The sequence below is a fragment of the Schistocerca gregaria genome, chromosome X, assembly GCF_023897955.1.
Source record: "Schistocerca gregaria isolate iqSchGreg1 chromosome X, iqSchGreg1.2, whole genome shotgun sequence".
Taxonomy (NCBI): domain Eukaryota; kingdom Metazoa; phylum Arthropoda; class Insecta; order Orthoptera; family Acrididae; genus Schistocerca; species Schistocerca gregaria.
Genome location: NC_064931.1, coordinates 822,092,027 through 822,110,757, shown reverse-complemented (window position 1 = coordinate 822,110,757; position 18,731 = coordinate 822,092,027). Strand labels below are relative to the sequence as shown.

The following is an 18,731-nucleotide window of genomic DNA, read 5'->3' as shown; positions in this document are numbered from 1 at the left end:
GAATGAGTGGATTACATTTCCATAAGATTCTTCTGCTAATTCTCAATCTATCATCTGCTTTATGCTAATCCAGGTCCATGTTGTTCCTCACTAAATCAGTATGGATTGATATTCCTAGGTACTTGGTAGTTATGACTTGGTTCTAGTGACTGACTATTGATTAAGTGGTTAAAGCACACATTCCACTGTTTGTTCATGTCATTGGTCAGCCACCAGTCTTTGCACCAGGTGCTGATCATTTTCATATTCTTGTAAAGTTCATAAAATGTTTCCTTACTACATGACCACCTCATAAACAGCTATATTGTTTGTGAACAGGCTCAGCAAGCTAAGATGCAGTGTACCAGATCGGGTACATGTGTACACATTATAAATTACAGTTCTCCACTGCATTTTTCAGTCTGTATGCGAAGGATAATCACAGGAACTATGGTAGGAATTTTGATGCAATTTTCACTAATAGGTTGGCTGATTCATGAGAAAGGTTTGTTTATGTAATTTACTAGTAATCCAGCTGTAGATACTTAGTACTAGTCATCACAGCCATATAATGTAAAGAGTGAGTGTACAATCTCGCTTTTTAGACGGTATCAGAAGCGGTTTTTGCTTCTGTCATCGTCTCCCCATTAATAATGGCTGAGAAGTCTTCCTTCCTATTGCAGAACTGTGTTGAAAGCTAACTGAAAATCAAGAACATAGTCACAGTTAGGGCTCCACAATCTACAGCTCTCTTCCCATTGTAAATGAAAAGAGGAAGCTGAGTGTCATGTAATTGATGCATGCAAAATGTGTATTAATTTCTATAGAGTTGTTCAGTTGCCCAAAATGTCATCAAATGCAAGCATAAAATGTTTCATAATTCAACAGTGTCCGCCCCGATAGCTGAATGGTCAGCGTGACGGATTGCCGTCCTATGGGCCTGGGTTCGATTCCCAGCTGGGTCGGGGAATTTTCTCCTCTCAGGGCCTGGGTGTTGTGTTGTCTTCATCATCATTTCATCCCCATTCGGCGCACAGGTTGCCCAATGTGACGTTGAATGTAATAATACCTCCACTACAGTGGCTGGACCTGCCCCGCAAGTGGCCTCCCGGCCAATGACGCCAAACACTCATTTCCAATTTCATAATTCTACAGTGAGGTAAATCTGTAGTTCTGTACATCCATCATCTGACTTTCTGTATAGAATGGAAAAATATCTAGACTGTTACTAGAAGAGAAACTACATCATCTACATATTTGATATAGAATCTTAACAGTACTCTATAAGGTCAGGCAGCCTTCTTGCTGTTGGCCATCTTCAATTGTTCTTAATTTTGCACTCAGTCATTCCTATATCTGTCATTTTTAGATCCATGTGGCAAAAAAAGAAGAAAATTGAGTTTTTTATTATTTTGTAAATAAATTCAGAAGATTGAATTACTAAATTCTGCCTTCATTTTAAAATCGTCTGTTTTAGTGCCAACACAAGCATTTCATCATTTCAGAAAATCATAACTTGGAAACTAGTAGAGATAGAGCAGTGTCATTTGCTGTAAAAATTTTAGCAGCTCTCAAAGTTTTTCTTTTTTTTCCCCTTCTGTTATGCTAGAATTTCATTGTGTACCCCACTAGTCACTCATAGAACGTCACGGCTGTATTAGAGTTCTGCCCATGTATGGGTCAGCATGGCAGCATCCGTCTCGGGTAACACACACACAGTTTTGATTGTTTTGTCAGTTCATCATGAAGGGTAGCCATGTCATTGCCTGGCATTGTGTACACGCAATCCTTGACATAATCCTACAAAAGTTGTCTAATGGCATGACACTGGAGAGAGTGCGGGTTGTATAATTGAACAATCACAACCCATCCACTTTCCAGGAAATGTCATTCAACAGACCCCACTTATTTGGACTCTAGATTACCTTGCTCCCTACATTTTGTGTTAGACACAAGAAATTGATGTCTAGAGTTTGTGTTGAAATGCAGCTTGTACTCTTTCAACACATTTTTGATAAATGGGTAGGCTCTATGAAAAATGTCTTCAATACTGCCTGTCTCTTTGAAGGTTTTGAACTACTTTCTTATGCTTGTTTTTACTGGTGGTGCTCTCCCAAACTGTCATCGATAATTCTGACAATTCACTAAATCATAATGTTCTTAACATGCTCATCTCTTCATTTGCGAGAAGGAGTGGAATAATTTAAAAATCCTTACCCTGGCAGCAGAGCGCTTCAGTGTAGTACCCTTTTAAGTTTGTCTGCTTTGTCCAAAATTTTTTAGAGTAGATTTCAACCGTTTATTATTATGGAAAGTCTGCAAAATACTCATTGACAGCTGTCATTGCCTTCCAATTGGACTCCCAAAACATTTTCCAGACACATTTTCTTTCTTTTTCTTTCAGATGGAATATGAAAATGTCTGTGTACTGAATATGGCAGACACATTTCATCTTCCAACAATTCCTACATCAAATCCCTGTTTTTCTTCCACTAAAACACCTGTGTTGGCAAATGGGTGATCTTTATAATTGGTTTGTTTCTTTCAGAATCCACACCTCTTATCATACAGTTATTTCCTATCCTGGTGACTCAAAAGACTTTTGTATATTGTTCACCAATTATTGTTTTACCCTGTGTAAGAACATCGATAAAAAATTTGCTTCAGTTCATTTTTCACTTCTGACGGGATGTGGGCAACCCATGTCTCATCCACTGTAACAGGTCACCACACAGAATCACTTGGTTTCTTTTTAAAATGATTCAGACATTCTAACAGATAAGTCCCACATTTGTGTTAAGTTTTCATTTAACAAATGCGGCATGTCATTGATAAAAGCTTTCAAATAGCTGGTCCTCCATAAAAAATGTACAATACCCATTATTGTGCCTATGTCACCACCTATTTTTATGCATTGTTGCCAATCCCAAGCTATATTGTGCACTCTCATGATGTCTTTTGCCACCAATTTTTAATTGTTGTAAATGAAGAAATGAACTCCTTGTAAACATTCACTAGCTGTATAAACTGCCAAAGATAAAGAGAGAGAGAGAGAGAGAGAGAATTTTGGGGCAGCTGGGTATTAAAATTTATTAATTTTAACAAAGTACACAACAATGTTAATAAGTTACGTAAACAACACTATAATTATCTTTTGTTTTGATACATGTACCAGTATAACAAAAACCAAAAAAATTAATTGATATCAGCATCTTCTCTGTGCCAGACCGATAACTTCCACTTCATCCTCAGTGTGGGTGTCTGTATTAATGGCAGTTGGTCTGAACCCTAGATTAAAGTTGATATTTGTCACAAATCAATAGCCTCTACCTCAAGGTTCAGAGCAGTTTTATTTATCTAAACTGCTGCAATTCATTTAAAAGATCTTGGTGGTTTTTCATTAGTATAATTTTCCACAATTTTGAATTCATGGGTAATGAAGTTTCATATTATTCTAGGTGAAAGATGCCGAACTAAAAGTAGCTTTGGTATCACGCAACAGAAGGCCCAAACCTGATGTTCAGAGGAATGAGGAACCCTTCTGCAGGTAAATTTGCTTCTGTAACATTTAAGCTGATGATACCTGACTTTTGTTGTTGTTGTGGTGGTCTTCAGTCCTGAGACTGGTTTGATGCAGCTTTCCGTGCTACTGTATCTTGTGCAAGCGTCTTCATCTCCCAGTACCTACTGCAACCTACATCCTTCTGAATCTGCTTAGTGTATTCATCTCTTGGTCTCCCTCTACAATTTTTACCCTCCACACTGCCCTCCAATACTAAATTCGTGATCCCTTGATGCCTCGGAACATGTCCTACCAACCGATCCCTTCTTCTGGTCAAGTTGTGCCACAAACTTCTCTTCTCCCCAATCCTATTCAATACCTCCTCATTAGTTATTTGATCTACCCATCTAATCTTCAGCATTCTTCTGTAGCACCATGTGTCGAAAGCTTCTATTCTCTTCTTGTCCAAACTATTTATCGTCCATGTTTCACTTCCATACATGCCTTTTTGCCTGCTTCACTTACTGCATTTTTATATTTTCTCCTTTCATCAGTTAAATTCAATATTTCTTCTGTTACCCAAGAATTTCTACTAGCTCTCGTCTTTTTACCTACTTGAACCTCTGCTGCCTTTACTTCTTCATACCTCAAAGCTACCCATTCTTCTTCTACTGTATGTCTTTCCCCCATTCCTGTCAATTGTTCCCTTATGCTTGCCCCGAAACTCTGTACAACCTCTGGTTTAGCCAGTTTATCCAGGTCCCATCTCCTTAAATTCCCACCTTTTTGCAATTTCTTCAGTTTTAATCTACAGTTCATAACTAATAGATTGTGGTCAGAGTCCACATCTGTCCCTGGAAAGTCTTACAATTTAAAACCTGGTTCCTAAATCTCTGTCTTACCATTACATAATCTATCTGAAATGTCAGTATCTCCAGGTTTCTTCCATGTATACAACCTTCTTTTATGATTCTTGAAAAAAGTGTTAGCTATGATTAAGTTGTGCTCCGTGCAAAATTCTACCAAGCGGCTTCCTCTTTCATTTCTTACTCCCAATCCATATCCACCTACTACGTTTCCTTCTCTCCCTTTTCGTACACTCGAATTCCAGTCACCCATGACTATGAAATTTTCATCTCCCTTCGCTATCTGAATAATTTCTTTTATTTGATCATACATTTCTTCAATTCTTCGTCATCTGCAGAGCTAGTTGGCATATAAACTTGTACTACTGTAGTAGGTGTGGGCTTCGTATCTATCTTGGCCACAATAATGCGTTCACTATGCTGTTTGTAGTAGCTTACCCGCATTCCTATTTTCCTATTCATTATTAAAGCTACTCCTGCATTACCCCTATTTGATTTTGTGTTTATAAACCTGTAGTCACCTGACCAGAAGTCTTGTTCCTCCTGCCACCGAACTTCACTAATTCCCACTATATCTAACTTTAACCTATCCATTTCCCTTTTTAAATTTTCTAACCTACCTGCCCGATTAAGGGATCTGACATTCCACACTCCAATCCGTAGAACGCCTGTTTTCTTTCTCCTGATAACGACATCCTCTTGAGTAGTCCCCGCCTGAAGATCCGAATGGGGGACTATTTTACCTCCGGAATAATTTACCCAAGTGGATGCCATCATCATTTAACCTACAGTAAAGCTGCATGCCCTCGGGAAAAATGATGGCTGTAGTTTCCCCTTGCTTTCAGCCGTTCGCAGTACCAGCACAGCAAGGCCATTTTGGTTAGTGTTAAAAGGCCTGATCAGTCAATAATCCAGACTGTTGTCCCTGCAACTACTGAAAAGGCTGCTGCCCCTCTTCAGGAACCATACGTTTGTCTGGCCTCTCAACAGCTACCCCTCCATTGTGGTTGCACCTACGGTACGGCTATCTGTATCGCTGAGGCACACAAGCCTCCCCACCAATGGCAAGGTCCATGGTTTATGGGGGGTGGGATATCTGATTATGCTTCACATTGTGAATGCCCTGGAGTCTTTTGTTTCTTGCAAAAACTTCCCATTAAGTATTCAAGAGATTTCTTCAAAATGGTGTTGCTTTGAGTACTTCCATGTAGTTGTAATTTACCATTGCTGCCCAATGGCACAAGTCAGTAGCTACCAACTTTTTGGAACAACACTTTTGAAAGTGAAAAATATAATGGTGAACAGAAAAAGAGGTGCTTGTAACAACGAACAAAACCACTTGTATCACCTGAAGGGTTTTCTGTCCAAGGCCTAAAATTCCAGCATCAGGTTTGCCCTGTCTTTCTGTTAAGATGTAAATGCAGATTTGTGAGGTTTTACATTGTAAACATCGCAGGAGTGTTCACAGTGGCTTCAAAATTTATGGTTGCTGTACAGTATTTAATCCATTCTGACATAGTAAAAATTTGTCACAAAGCACTTTTGCTGGTTGCAAGTTTTTTTGGATACAGAATGTGAAACCACAGTCAAAGGCAGTTTGCCAATGATATTTCTTTCTGCAATGTAGAACAGAGTACTCTCGTGATTGGGGGCTTACAGAACTCTTGCAGTAGACTTAATTACAATAACTTTGATCCTGTAACAGGTGGGCCCCACTCATACAATTGGGAAATACGTAGGGACTTCAGAAATTAAGTTGCACATGTAAAATGCTAAGACCATTGCAAAACAAGAATGGCACTTTGTCAAAAGAGATTACATGTTCCAGGGTTTCTGCAAACATTGTTCTGCTGCAATATGTGTTACACGTGCATCACAGCGTGTGGCTAAAATAGTATCGCAACTGGAAATGGATCTTGCTGGGACGCCTGTTAGACTGAGTTGAGGGGCTGACTTGAGTGGAGTAGGTGAGAGAGACAGGAGACAGGGAGGTGGAGAGAGGTTGTGGAAGTGTAACTGGTGCCTAGGTGGGAGAGCCAGTAGGTTCATGGGATAGGATTGTGAATTCTAGAGGATCACACTGGTATGTGTAAAGGGAGGGAGGAGATCACTTGCTTCTGAGAAGTACTCATGTGTCATCTGAAAGCCAGCTATGTGCCTGTCAGTGCTCAGCAACACAATTTTTCACTGGGTTATTTCCTCCACTCCTTAAATTATTTACATTCCCATAATGTGTGAATTCTTATCATTAATCCATGTGAACAGCTGCAGTCTTTAGTGGACTGGAACTTGGAAAACAAACTGTATGTGTATGTAGCTTGAAGATGTTTTACATAAAGTGTATCCCAAATACTTACTGCCAAAGTTACATAGATTGCAAAACTAAGTATTTTGAGATTGGGAACGAAAGGGCTTAGGTGAATATTTGAAGTGGTGCTATGCTGGAATAGCACAGGGTCAGCTAACCCCGTTTGAATGTTGCATGTTACCTGCTGTTTACTATAAATGTGCTCCACAGTTGTTGGAGGATGTGTCTCTTGTTATATGTGAGAGGATGTGATTTCAACACAATGACACATCATGTCACTTCAATATGAATGTATGGGAGTGCCAAGTAGCAGGTACCCTCATCCTTGGATCAAAGGGGAAGCCGTGTCACATGGCCAGTGCTGTCATTAGATTTCACTTCTATAGGTTTACACCGTGTTGGTATATGAAACCCCAGCTGAAACTGAAGAGGAACTGTTTTGTAGCATGTGCTGTTCCACACAGTCAAAGTGGTCCGTATGATTTAGAATCTGATGAGTTTAGGGGATAGGGGGTACCTTCATTGGATTAATGAGACTGTTCCTTCACTGTATAGATGTAATGAAACTGTGAAATAGTGTGTGCCTACCTTGAAAGTTACTGTCTCTCTTTGGTGAAAAAGTGCAGCATTGGTTGATGCATCCGAACTGCAAAGTTAGAACCTCGTTGCGTACTCCTATGTTCACACCAGAAGACATAGTTTTCCTCCTATATCATTCCACCACCACCAATCTTATTTTTTCTCTAATTCCCTAAAACACCTTTCTAACCACCACCACCACCTCTCTCCTCCTTCCCCCAACAAATACTACCAATATGTGCATTATAAGTAATTTTGTAAGTTGTGCCCATATATTACTATAATATGCACAAATCTGTAAACTGTTTATTTGTGAAGTTAAGGAATGGAGTGGTAAATATTATCCCAGACAGATGAAATACTTTCAATGAGAAGAGAAAACTGTAGTATGATGGAAATGACAGGCTGGAATACAGCAACAACTTAATATAGTAGCATCTGAGGTATTCAGTAGGAATCAGATACATAAACAAGACTGAACTCGTAGCTAAGCTAAACCTTGTTTATTTGTATGTTGGTCACTCAATGCAATGCTGATACAGTGAGAGTAAGGTACTTATGGCACAAATGATTTGAGAGTAGCATGTAATGATCTAAAGAACTTTTAGTAATCTGAGCACACCTGAGAGACTGGGGAAATCCTTAATACAATTATGCATAAATGGTAGTATCAAATAAACTGCAACAACAAGGTAGCTAATTTGGAGTAGTGTACTGCTTTAAGCCATTACCTATAAACAATTACAGGGTTTCACTGGGCCATGGAACACTGTGCACATTTCACATTACATATAGAAGACTAATGTAATTTAAAAAGAAAATACTGTTCTTTGTAGATTTGTCGGTCTATATGAAGCTGCATCTCCGTGTTCACATCAACTCTCCCTGATTCTCAAGTCTATTTGTATTTATTTTTACATATAGTTCTTACTATAACAACCTCAGAAGTGTTCATACAATTGCACTAAATTTCTAGGTATACAAATGTGATTCTGAATACAGATGGACCGACGAAGTATGGCACAGTGTTGCTTGAGAATCCTGTTGGAAAACTCATCTCATTTCATGAAATTGTTCAACAGGTATGACTGTATGTTGAAAACATTGTTTATTTACACCCTGTTTACTATGAACTGAGAATAACCATTCATAGTGTCTTGCAGGTAAAAGTACTGTTCTCTCTGGATGACGAATTCAAGTTACATTTGCCTGGTGTCGGTGATCTGGACTGTGTGAATGATCTCACAGAATTACATACGAGGACACTGTTGATTAATCAACCAGGAGGAAAAGCTAATACTGCTAATTTTCTGAAAGAAGATATATCTGTACGGTAAAGTATCCTTCAAATGTTAGTGTTATGCTGCATCACACACAAGTGAAAGCAGCGTATGTGAATGTGGTCAACTAAATAACTTGTACATAGCTCTCAGTTGTGGAGGATGGAAACATTGTTTAGTGTGGAAATTTGAGACCTGAAACCAATGAGCAAATTACAGTGCATTCATACATGATCCAGTAACATTAATCTGACCACCTGTTAAAAAACCTGAATAACCACCTTTTGCAGTGTGGACATGCAGGAAGACCGTTAACAGGGTTATGGAAGGAACTGACAGAGATGTGGAGCCCTACCGACGTCAGTGCCGTTGCCAACTGCACTAGGTTTCTCAGTTGAGGATCCACAGCGCAAAAAACTCAATGAGGTGGTCCCATCGAACATAGGCAGTGATCATAATGTGACTGGATAATGTATATGCTAGTGTGGCCTTACATCCATGGTTACAGTTTTAAGTGTAAAATGTACAGGGTGATTCTAAAGTCACTATAAACTTTTTACTTAAACAAATTTTATTAACCAATATGCAATGGCACTGTAACTTATGTTACAATAGGACATAATATCAGTGCATTTCACATGTGACCACATTGCATGTCTAGGCACGCCCCCCAGTGCTCGACTGTAGACCGAAAAACCTGCCCAAGCATATCTAGTGTAATCTCAGCAGCTGGGGCTCGAATCTGCTGTGTTAAGTTTTCAGTGCTGCGGATCTTCGCCTGGTATACCTTAGACTTGATAAACCCCCATGCAAAAAGTCTAAGGGTGTCAAGTCAGGAGAGCAGGGTGCCCACATCCGTTCAGAGGCATGACAAATCCATCTGCCGGGATAATCCCGAACAATGAGGGCAAAATGAGGTGGTGCACCATCCTGTTGAAAAACAACAGTAGCCATAATCCCATCAGGGGCTCCAAAAACTGTTCCAGTATATCTAGGTATGTGGTTCCAGTAACGGTTTGTTCTGTGAAGGAGGGGGCCCCTGTACACTGTTCACCTCGTTATCCCTAACCACACATTCACTTTTGCTGTGTCCTGTTGCCTCTCCTGCAGCACGCTCGGTTGTTTGTCTGCCCAGATCCTGTAGTTGTGTCTGTTCACATGTCCACAGGTATGAAATGTAGCTTCATCACTGAACAAGACATTTTGCATCAAATTATCATTTTCCACAACTTGTAGCAGGTCATGACACATGGCTTATCTGGCTGCGTAGTCCTCCGCTTCAAGCTTGTGTACGACCTGGATATGGTAGGCATGTTTGTGCAGCTTGTAACGAAGAACTCTCCATACAGCGGTTTGAGGAATACCAAGCTCCCTACTAAGTCTCCTGGTAGATGCGGAAGGGCTACGTGTGATCACATCCTGCACACTTTGCATGGTGTCTGGTATTATGGCCGCCCTCCCTGGATGTTCTTCATCTGCAACACTATCAGTACACTGGAATTTATTGACAGGGTCTTGATAGCAAGCCTGATGGGGCCTGTTTTCCAGAATCGACGGGCAATGTCTGTCTGCACCTGTTCATACGTCATTCCACGAAGACGAGAAGAAACAACAGTGATTTGTTCTTCTTTGATTAGCATTCTGCTATAGTACCTGCAAGAAACAAAGATTCCATTACTATATCACTGAAATGTATAGTGACTTTAGAATCACCCGGTATTGGAAAGATGACTTCACTGAGATATACATTCAGTGTTTATTTGGGCAACTGACAAGAGAACTTGCAGCTATATACACTCCTGGAAATGGAAAAAAGAACACATTGACACCGGTGTGTCAGACCCACCATACTTGCTCCGGACACTGCGAGAGGGCTGTACAAGCAATGATCACACGCACGGCACAGCGGACACCCCAGGAACCGCGGTGTTGGCCGTCGAATGGCGCTAGCTGCGCAGCATTTGTCCACCGCCGCCGTCAGTGTCAGCCAGTTTGCCGTGGCATACGGAGCTCCATCGCAGTCTTTAACACTGGTAGCATGCCGCGACAGCGTGGACGTGAACCATATGTGCAGTTGACGGACTTTGAGCGAGGGCGTATAGTGGGCATGCGGGAGGCCGGGTGGACGTACCGCCGAATTGCTCAACACGTGGGGCGTGAGGTCTCCACAGTACATCGATGTTATCGCCAGTGGTCGGCGGAAGGTGCACGTGCCCGTCGACCTGGGACCGGACCGCAGCGACGCACGAATGCACGCCAAGACCGTAGGATCCTACGCAGTGCCGTAGGGGACCGCACCGCCACTTCCCAGCAAATTAGGCACACTGGTGCTCCTGGGGTATCGGCGAGGACTATTCGCAACCGTCTCCATGAAGCTGGGCTACAGTCCCGCACACCGTTAGGCCGTCTTCCGCTCACGCCCCAACATCGTGCAGCCCGCCTCCAGTGGTGTCGCGATAGGCGTGAATGGAGGGACGAATGGAGACGGGTCGTATTCAGCGATGGGAGTCGCTTCTGCCTTGATGCCAATGATGGTCGTATGCGTGTTTGGCGCCGTGCAGGTGAGCGCCACAATCAGGACTGCATACGACAAAGGCACACAGGGCCAACAGCCGGCATCATAGTGTGGGGAGCGATCTCCTACACTGGCCGTACACCTCTGGTGATCGTCGAGGGGACACTGAATACTGCACGGTACATCTAAACCATCATCGAACCCGTCGTTCTACCATTCCTAGACCGGCAAGGGAACTTGCTGTTCCAACAGGACAGTGCACGTCCGCATGTATCCCGTGCCACCCAACGTGCTCTAGAAGGTGTAAGTCAACTACCCTGGCCAGCAAGATCTCCGGATCTGTCCCCCATTGAGCATGTTTGGGACTGGATGAAGCGTCGTCTCACGCGGTCTGCACGTCCAGCACGAACGCTGGTCCAACTGAGGCGCCAGGTGGAAATGGCATGGCAAGGCGTTCCACAGGACTACATCCAGCATCTCTACGATCGTCTCCATGGGAGAATAGCAGCGTGCATTGCTGCGAAAGGTGGATATACACTGTACTAGTGCCGACATTGTGCATGCTCTGTTGCCTGTGTCTATGTGCCTGTGGTTCTGTCAGTGTGATCATGTGATGTATCTGACCCCAGGAATGTGTCAATAAAGTTTCCCCTTCCTGGGACAATGAATTCACGGTGTTCTTATTTCAATTTCCAGGAGTGTATTTCTTGCATAATTGCTCAAGCTTAACTAAATTTACAACTATACAGTTCCCAATGAAAATAGTTTCCATAAGACACAAATCCACTATTGTTGAAGAAACCGTTGTAATTAAAAGCTAAGTCACTGGAGGGCACTTTTTGCACCAACACTGTATAATAGTTATTGACAAAGGGCTTCCTAAAGTTAAAATTATTTTGGAATGATGATCAATAGCAGATTGCTGGTAACTTGATTGAGAATGCCATGAAAATAGGATACAGAAATTCCATAATTAACTCCAAATGCCTCTGAAAGCAAGCACTGGTGCTGATGTTGCCATGCATCAGCTTCGTAATTTTTGCCTGGGCACAGTGCCTTGTGTTCAGTGTATACTATGTAGCTGCAGTTATGTTTTTTGAATGTTTTGTTAGAATTAATCTTCATGAAATGGACATGAAACCTCATGTGATTTTCTTTCTTTGTTGTTTGTATTTTATATGTGTTGCTTTGTTGTGCCTGTAGTGTCACAGTTGTGCAATTTCAACACTGAAAAGCTGAGAGTTAAGCAAATAAGCTCATTTTCGTATCTTGTTGCTAGTTCTTCAGATCAGTTCCAATTCTCAATGTATGGTTTCTTTAAACCAATTGCAGCCTGTGCCAAGATGGTTTCCTTGAAAGCAACATGGCTGATTTCCATCCCCGTCCATGTTCTATCAGTCATATGATTATTCGGGGTTATTCATGTGTCTGTGAAACTATTTAAATAATTAGTAAGAAAAGAAGTATGTAATATATCAAAGTTTTATAGAACTGAAATAAAAGTGCTCACAAAAGTTTTGTAACCTATGTCCACCTTAAATAACATGGCCAATATCTTTGCAAAACTCCATTTCATCCCTTCATTCTATTTCAAAGTAGGAATTAAGACTTGCATCTTTGTCCACTCCAATAAGCTTCTAATGCACATCAGCTTTCTAGGGCTTACTTTTAAATCTCTTATCAATAATTTGCCACACTGTTGGCTTCAAGATGCCAAACTATAAACTTGTCCATGTGGTTGACTTACGAAGGCTGTGTTGCTAAGCTTCTATTCTGTGTGCCTCTGTGCTTTGACCTACCAGTTCCATCCTCATCTGAGAGATGAATAGTGGGATCTGAGATTTCTGTGTGGAAGGAGAATGTGGGTAGTTGCCACATGGTTGTAGCCATCTGTTTTAACTGGTATGAGCTGTTGATGAAAGTATGTCTTAGACAGCATGAAATACCTTGTTTGTTGGGACTGATGTAAATTTTCCTAAAGCACAGAGGATGATTGTGCAAGTTATTGGCAGCTCCAACATATGTAGATAATGGAGCTCTTCCAATTAAATAGCTGTCATATAGAGAAGAAAGTCCACTGTGCACTTGTTATCTTTTCTAGTTTTGTGCAAAAATTTGGTGGTGACTCTGCCAGGAGCTGCTGAGCACACTAGTTGGATTCGCTTTACTACAGTGAAGTCAGCACTTGAGTGTAGACACAACACTTGGTTCCTGTTGGTGCCTGGCTGGAGTGGTGTACACCATTAGCCTCTTTTGCAGTATTGTCCCCAGAACCACACACTGTCCTCTGATTTGGAGGCTGGTGGAGGACTTTAACCAGAAGCAATGTGGTTCTGTAGTGACCTCAGATGAAGTTTTCTTAACCTGTAGTGTAAGGTTATGAACAGGTCAAGCAAGCTACCCAGGTAACAGAGAACACAACATGCCCATGCAGATTTATAGATTAGAGAAAACTACTCCATAGGCTTGATGACCAGGTATGTGCAGTATACAACACAGAGAGAGTAGTAGTCAATATGATATCAGATAATTGCCCCAGAATTTGCCTTACTTATGAGTGACAATGATGCACTCATAGTATTACGAACAAATAGTTGCTTGGGCCTTTTGAACATATTTATTATGTAATATTGTATTAAATTTCTTACCTGAAATTTGCCTGGAGCAGACAATTAGAGAAGTGACATCTTGGGATAATCATAATCTGATGGTGTACAGTAGGGAATTAGTCACCATAAAGTATGTTTTGACTTCAGTGGTGGATGTTAGGAAGAGGATTCTGCTTATCCAAGCTCTCAATATAAAGTGTTCACAGGGGCAGTTCACATGTGCTGCATAGGTATATTATTTGAGGGGGTGTATTTATTACTAACCAGTATCAACAGTGCAGAAAGAAAGTATTTGCATTGTGTTCTCTCAGTGTCCAGTTTTAAGCTGAATGTGACAATTCATCTTCTGGTACAGTACTAAGTGAGAGGGGTCAGATTATTTTTGTGCGTACTCCTAGATAAACAGGAAAAGAAGAAGAAAAGATAAGAGATTTTTCATGCACAACATCCGTATCAAAAAATATGATTGTGGAATGTTTCATACTGTATTTGTGATTTGATGGAAGACAGTATTTTTTCAGAAAAGTAGTTTGAATAACATGTGGAGCTTGTGTCATTGTTTGACTTATGCTTGCATGATCAAACCATACAGAATATACAATTCAGAAAAGCTGCTTTACCAAAGGAGGCACTATCACTTACTTTAGGGTTCACACATTTAAACATAACATTATATTTTGCTTTAACAGGCAATACCATATTAGAAGTTTAATTGTTTTTTATATAACTCAGTAACAGGTAGCTTCTGATACAACTGCTCCTATGGAAAATAGTTTCTGGTGATCCGTACTTCTGTTGCAGTTAACGTGTTAAATACCTTCCCTTTGATTTCAGTTTGGTCCCACAATAAGAACATTTTAGTCGGTCATTTGTACCATACTGACAAAGATTTGTTCGCTAATCCTCAGTCATTTTCTGTTTTGTCTCTTATTCTTCTTTACTTTCCAAATATTCCTGAAGAACAGCTGCTGCGAATTGTTAATAATTAACTTAATTTTCCTGAAGTAGTAGCGATATTTATTTTCCTGGAGTAGTGGCAGTATTACTAAATTCATCATTATTTTGAATGTAAACACAAACAACACTGGTATAATATTCATTTAAAAAGTATTAATTTCTTGCTGTAATTCGGAATTATCTTGTACAAAGGTTGAAGCCAACAGTATATTTTGAATACCATGTACTACAACGTGCTTCATCTTCGTTGCTGTCTCTTTGTTGGTAATCAATGTATTTGGGCTGTTTTAAGTTAAAACAAATCCTCAAAATTTTTCACAAGAGTGATAAGTATTGCATCATTCATTTTTTATTTTTGTTTTACACACCTATGTCTGTAGGACCAAATTGATGAGCAAATCTCCATAGTCATGGAACAGGTCAGTACATGAAATTAACATCAGAAAAGTTAATAATAGATCAAATAAAACATACATGAATCCTATACAGATAATCTGCTGAGTATATATTGACATCAAGGAGTTCCTTGCAGGATGGGGGAGTGGCTATGCATGTAAAAAAACAGTATTCCATTTTACTCCATAGAGGTATCACGACACTGCACTGAACACATACTTGAATGTTGTGCAGGGGCAGTTGAATTTAGTGAAACTAAACTTCTAATTGTTGTTGTTTATAGGTCCCCTAACTCTTGACTTCAGAGCATTTCTGCTCAAGCTAGAGAGGGTTCTGGATTCACTTTGTAGGATGCACAAGAAATTAGTTACATGTGGTGGCTTCAATATTAATTTTGTATATAATGGCGCAAGAAAAAGGATGTTGGTAGATCTCCTAAATTCATATGATCTGATGCAGACTGTGTTTTTTTTTTTCAAACCAGGGTGCAGGGGAACCGTAGCACAGCCATAGACAATATTTTTATTCATTATTCATTACTAGATGGGCATTCTTTTAGTAAAAGGGTGAATGGCCTTTCAGAACATGGTGCACAAATTTTAACACTAAAAGGCTTTAGTACTAAAAAAAAGGTCACATTTAATTACAAACTATGTAGGAAAGTTAATCCAACAGCAATAGAGTTTTTTAAACCTTGTCAAGGAACAAGAGCGGCAGGATGTTTATAGTGCCAATAACATAGATGACAAATACAATGGTTTCCTTAACACATTTCTCATGCTCTTTGAGAGTTGCTTTCTATTAGAACATTCTAAACGGGGGTACTAGCAGTAAGAGCCAGCCTGGGTGGCTGACTTGTGGTGTGAGGATACCATGTAGAACAATGTGGAATTGTATTAAAATGTTAGAAGTAGTCACAGTCAAGCTACAGTAGCCCATTATAAACAGTATTGTAAGGTGCTTAAAATGTTATTAGGAAGGCAAAGAGTATGTGGTATGCATATAGAATAGCCAATTCACAGGATAAAATTAAAACCATATGGTCAGTTGTGAGGGAAGTGTTTGGTCAGCAGCACAAGGTCAACGATATAAAGTCAGTTTGCAGTAAAAATATTTTTGTTACGGATAAATCAGATATATGTACCATATTTAACAATCATTTTCTGATCAGTGCTGGCGAATTAAATAAAAATTTAGTTTCTACAAGGAATCAGATAACTTTCTTGGCAAATGCCTTCCTGAGATTGATGTCTGAAATACTCCTCTGTGATACAGACAAGAGGGAGATTGAGTCAGTAATTAAATCACTGAAGACTAAGAAATCTCATGGTTTTGATGGAGTGCCTAACAGAATCAGAATATTAAAGTACTGTGCTGCACGTGTTAGTCTTGTATTTAGCCATATTTGTAATTTTTCGTTCAGAAATGGTCAGTTTCATCAATGATTAAAGCACTCAATGTTAAAGCCGCTTTATAAAAAGCACGAAAGGGATAATGTAGATAATTTTAGACCTATTTCTATACCATCAGTGTTTGCAAAAGTTATTGAAAAAGCTGTGTACGTAAGCATAATTAATAATATCACACGATTTGCTATCAAATGTACAGTTCGGCTTTAGAAGTCGTTTAACATCTGAAAATGCTATATTCTCTTTTCTCTGTGAAGTACTGGATGGGCTAAACAAAAGGTTTCAAACGCTAGGCATATTTTTTGATTTAACTAAGGCATTTGATTGTGTTGATCACAAAATATTGCTCCAGAAGTTGGACCGTTACGACATATGGGGAGTAGCTCACAATTGGTTCACCTCTTACATTGGCAACAGGCAGCAAAAGGTCATTATTCACAATGTTGATAACGGCTGTGATGTGGAGTCTGAGTGGGGTACTGTTAAGTGGAGGATGCCCCAGGGATCAGTGTTGGGGCCACCCCTGTTCCTTATTTATATAAATGATATGCCTTATAGTATTACGGGTAACTCTAAAATATTTCTCTTTGCTGATGACACTAGCTTGGTAGTAAAGGATGATGTGTGCAACATTGGCTCGGTTTCAAATAGTGCAGTACATGACCTAAGTTCATGGCTCCTAGAAAATAAACTAACGTTAAATCATGGTAAGACTCAGGTTTTACAGTTTCTAACACACAATTCAACAAAACCTGACCTTTTAATTTCACAGAACAGACTAAGATTAGTGAAACTGAACAGTTCAAATTTCTAGGTGTTCAGATAGATACTAAGCTGTCGTGGGAAGCCCACATTCAGGATCTTGTTCAAAGACTTAATACTGCCATTTTTACTATTCAAATAGAATCAGAAGTGAGTGACCGTTCAACACGAAAATTAGTCTACGTTCCTTATTTTTATTCGTTTATGGTGTTTGAAGCTCGTGGTCTTGAGATAGTGTTCTTGCGCACGGAGTCCCGGGTTCGATTCCCGGTGGAGTCAGGGATTTTCCCTGCCTCGAGTTGACTGGGTGTTGTGTCGTTTTCATCATCATCATACATCTCCATTACGGTCGGAGGAAGGCAATGGCAAACTGCCTCCGCTAGTACCTTGCCTAGTATGGCGGTGCGGGTTTCCTGCGTCGTTTCCTACACTCCTCGGAGTATGGGACCTCATCATCATCATCATCATCATCATCATCGTATGGTATTATATTTGGGGGTAACTCTTTCCATTCGAAAAGGATATTTTTGGCTCAGAAGCGGGCGGTTTGGGCAATAAGTGGTGTAAGTTCACGAACTTCTTGTTGACCCCTGTTCACGAGTCTGGGTATTTTGACATTGACCTCTCAATATATATATTCCTTACTGTCATTTGTTGTTAATAGTATTAGTGTATTCCCAAGAATAAGCAACTTTCACTCGGTTAATACTCAGCAGAAATCAAACCTGCATTTGGATCGGACTTACTTAACTCTTGTACAAAAAGGTGTGCAGTATACTGCTGCATCCATTTTCGATAAGCTACAACTCAAATTCAAAAATCTTAACAGTAATCCACGCGCTTTCAAATTGAAACTGAAGAGTTTCCTCATGGGTCACTCCTTCTATTCTGTCGGAGTCCCTTGAAAAATTAAGCTGATTCTTATTGTATAGTTGATTGTGTATACTTAAACTTATGGACAGATTTTTTTTTTCCCCAGGTTCATAAACATTTATTTTTATCCGTTATTACTTTTCTGTTGTAATTTCATGTACTGACATGTTCCATGACCTTGGCGATTTGCTCCTCAATTTGGTCCTACGGAGCTTGATGTGTAAATAAATAAAAATAAATCATGAACAATATAACACAGGTATTTGCTTAATGTTTTCCTAGGAACTCCCCGACAGAATAGGAATAAGCCATGAGGAAATTCTGCAGTTTAGACTTGAAAAGTCAGGATTACTGCTGATTTTTTTTTATTCTTGTGGTAGCTTATTGAAAATGGGTGCAGCAGAAAACAGCGTGCCTTTCTGCCCAAGAAAGGTGTGATCTGAATGCAGCTAGGATTTCTGCCTAGTGTTAACTGAGTGAAAACTGCTAATTCTTAGGAAGAAGCTGATATTGTTAACAAGAAATGACATTAAAGAAAATACTCTCCCTGAAAAAAGGCAACACGCTCAGAAATTAGGTTCAGTGTCACCAGGGTATAATACACAGAGGTGGCAAATGTCATGGGATACCTCCTAATATCGCGATGGGCGGCATTTTGCTCGATATAGTGCAGCAGCTCGACATGGCATGGACTCA

General features: G+C 40.1%; 1 protein-coding gene across 2 annotated transcripts in view; it reads left to right on the top strand.

Moving 5' to 3' along the window:
- The window catches only part of LOC126299320 (isoleucine--tRNA ligase, cytoplasmic), a 173,465-nt gene that overhangs the window by 131,060 nt on the left and 23,674 nt on the right, over window positions 1-18,731 (top strand). For both annotated transcript variants that reach the window (XM_049991146.1, XM_049991145.1), the window contains 3 exons: window positions 3,438-3,526; window positions 8,211-8,316; window positions 8,398-8,567. In XM_049991146.1, coding sequence (XP_049847103.1) covers window positions 3,438-3,526; window positions 8,211-8,316; window positions 8,398-8,567 — 365 coding nt within the window. The remainder of the gene's footprint in view (window positions 1-3,437; window positions 3,527-8,210; window positions 8,317-8,397; window positions 8,568-18,731) is intronic.